The sequence below is a fragment of the Triticum urartu genome, chromosome 5A (assembly GCF_056163025.1).
Source record: "Triticum urartu cultivar PI428250 chromosome 5A, HENAU_Tu73, whole genome shotgun sequence".
Lineage (NCBI taxonomy): Eukaryota > Viridiplantae > Streptophyta > Magnoliopsida > Poales > Poaceae > Triticum > Triticum urartu.
In genome coordinates this window covers 76802942-76805849 of record NC_141877.1, presented here as the reverse complement: position 1 = coordinate 76805849, position 2908 = coordinate 76802942, and the positions used below count along the sequence as shown (strand labels likewise).

At 43.4% G+C, this 2908-nt stretch overlaps 1 protein-coding gene across 1 annotated transcript; it reads right to left on the bottom strand.

The window, feature by feature from the left end:
* Positions 1 to 966: 966 nt before the first annotated feature.
* Positions 967 to 2526, bottom strand: LOC147970330 (uncharacterized). The gene is made up of 3 exons (XM_087523402.1): positions 2269 to 2526; positions 1734 to 2178; positions 967 to 1643 (listed from the first exon to the last, which is right to left on the bottom strand). Exons 1-3 carry the CDS (start codon positions 2509 to 2511, stop codon positions 967 to 969), a joined length of 1365 nt encoding a protein of 454 aa, XP_087379528.1. The 5' UTR covers positions 2512 to 2526.
* Between the last annotated feature and the right edge of the window lie 382 nt (positions 2527 to 2908).

Here is a 2908-nt window from a genome sequence, read left to right as displayed (position 1 = left end):
TTTCAGAAGAGGAGGCCATAAAATTACGCCTCGGTGAACTTGAAATGCTTGAGGGGAAACGCCTTCAGGCATTACAAAATTTGGAAGCTTATCAGGTTAGAATGTCTCGTGCCTTTGACAAGCGCGTTAAAAGGAGATCATTCAAGCAAGGAGACCTAGTGCTCGCCATCATTCGTCCAATGAATGTTACACGACGGATGGGAGGAAAGTTCGAGCCAAAATGGGAGGGTCCCTACATCATAAAAGAGGTCTACTCTAGTGGTGCATACAGGATAATTTCCCCTGACGGCGAGTATTGCCCGCCACTGATAAATGGAAAATCCCTTAAGTGCTACTATGCTTGAGTAAAAAAATGACACTCCATACCCTCAGGAGTGTAAACTGGGGCACAAACAAAAAGACTCCGATGACTTACGAGTATAAATTGTGATGGAAAAACAATCGAATCATCATACTTACTTCATACCCTCATGAGTGTAAACTGGGGCACACAAAAAAAAGATACTCCAACAACTTACGAGTATAAACTGTGATGAAAAAAAAGGGATCATCCAAAATACTCCACACCCTTACGAGTATAAACTGGGGCACAAAAAAACTCCAATGACTTACGAGTATAAACTGTGTCATAAAAAAAGAGGGTAATAAAAAAATATAAACATCAAGCAGGCTCCAAACTTCATCATAAGCTTAAACGTCGTACAAAAATGGTACATACATGCATTTATATATAAAAATAGAATAAAAAAATAAGGCCATACACAACGATAGTGTAAATAAATAAGGATGCTTCAACGTCAAAGCTGGCGTACTAGCACATCATGCATAAAATTCGGAGTTCCAAGGTGAATAAACAAATTACTGCTACATTTGAAGTGAAACTGAGTACTGAGCCTAAAATGATTTGAAGGGAAATGATAAACTGAAACGGCTAAATAAAAAAAACTAAGCGAAGTCTAGGCCTTCTCAAGGAGCTCGCCAATTATGCAGGCTGTTCAACAACTGACTTGCTTCAATCTTTAATTTTGCCGTCTTTTGTTCAAATTCAGCAAGCCTATGCTTGCCGGCGTTGGTGTCCTGTAGACTCTTCACCAAGTCCTCCAGTTCAGATTGATGAGCATTATGTGCTTGTCGGCGCTGTTCCCTCTCTAGTTTAAGCTTCTGCAAACTGGCGGTAGCCTCCTCAAGCTGCACCTTAAGCGTCGCTTCCTGCACCTCCATTTCAGCACACTTCTTGTCTAGGTTAGATAAGTCCCCAATCGCAGCCTTGGAAACTTCGTGACCGGACTTAATTTTAAGCTCGACTTTGGCAGCAACATGTTCATCTCGCTCGGATCCCTTTGTGAACTCAGTCTGGCCAACCTCCAATTTCTTGGAAAGGTCAATAAGCCCGACCAACATGGCATGCACCTTAGCTACCTCAGGTACTTGCGTGGGCAGCGTCTGAGAAACGCTCTCAAGCATGATGCGTCGCTTGGGATCACCAAGGGTAGAGTCGTTCAGTCCTTCGAGGGCTCGTTTCACCACGGTATCTGTGGCATCTATAAACGTGTCTTTGACAAAGCTGCAATCCATCTGTGCGCCTTCCCCTGATACAACCGTCATTACAGGGTCTTGCGAATGGTAACTTTCTTGTTCGCAACCTAAAAAAAAGTGAAGAGTCGTGAAAATTTGATGATAATGATGGTTCATAGACACGGCCAATTAAATAAGTGCATAAATAAATAAACTACCAGGTAAAGTTGACAAGAAATCAAGAGCACTAGGGGTAGGGAGCACAGTTTCAGCCACACCAGGGCTGGAGGGTAGACGACTTGTGCCACACTCGCCAAAGGTACAATCCTCGACGGATAAATCGAAGAGGTCAGCAAGGCCATGGTCCTTTTCTCCTGTGAGAACATGGCTAAAATCTTCATCACTAACAAAGTTACTGAATTCAACATCTAAGGACGGACCATCCAATGTTATTGGTTCAGAAAAATTGGATGCTTGGGCGAAATCAAGTTTACGCTTCAAAGGCAGCCTTGCTTCCTGTTCCACATGAGGCGGTGTAGATTGTCTGCGTCTCTTTCCGCTAGCGGATGGGGCAGTGTCTGAGATATCATTATCCACTGATAGCGGATGGGCGGAGGAGGACCCAGCTATGGCATTCTGTTTCAGTACATTACCTCGCCATAGCTGCAAAAAAAACCAAAAAGAGAACTCAAGTTAGTACTAAATAGTACGTGAGACATAATGAAATATGGACACACATGTGTTTGAGCTCACCTCTTTAGACTTCCCCGGTTGAGTAGCAACAACATCATTTAAATAATTATAGAGGACCAGTCTCCATTGATCTGTAATTGGCGTTTCTGCCTTCTCAAGGGACTGAACATGTTGGTCACGGTGCTCCATAGATACTCTCGTCATCACCATAAAATCTTTATCAGACAATGGGCGAGGCCTGATATTGTGTTGTAGTGCACGCTTATTTTTTATCCTTACATCATAAGGGGTCTTCCCAGTCATGTTGCCATTGCAAAGTTGGTCCAGAATGTCGGCGAAAGGCTTTAGAAATTTTTTCCACCAATTAGCCCATGCTACAGAGGAGTTCCCAACTCGATCATCGTCCGAAAAATAGTGGAATTCTTCAGGGGCGAAGGATAATAGGTGTGACCAAAACGCATAGGCAATTCCAATTTCGTCTTGAGTATACAGGCTCGCTAGAGGAGAAAAGGGTACAACTTGGTCAAGACGAAACTGTCGTGCCACTCGATCTGGGTGATATGGTTCAGCTATACACACATCGGCGGTGATAGTACCACACCTCCACGGCAGCATGCCTCGACGAATAGAAATTAATAAAGCCCTCTTGGGTTTGAACACACCTTCCATAGTGAGAGAATAGGGGTTCCAAACAATATTC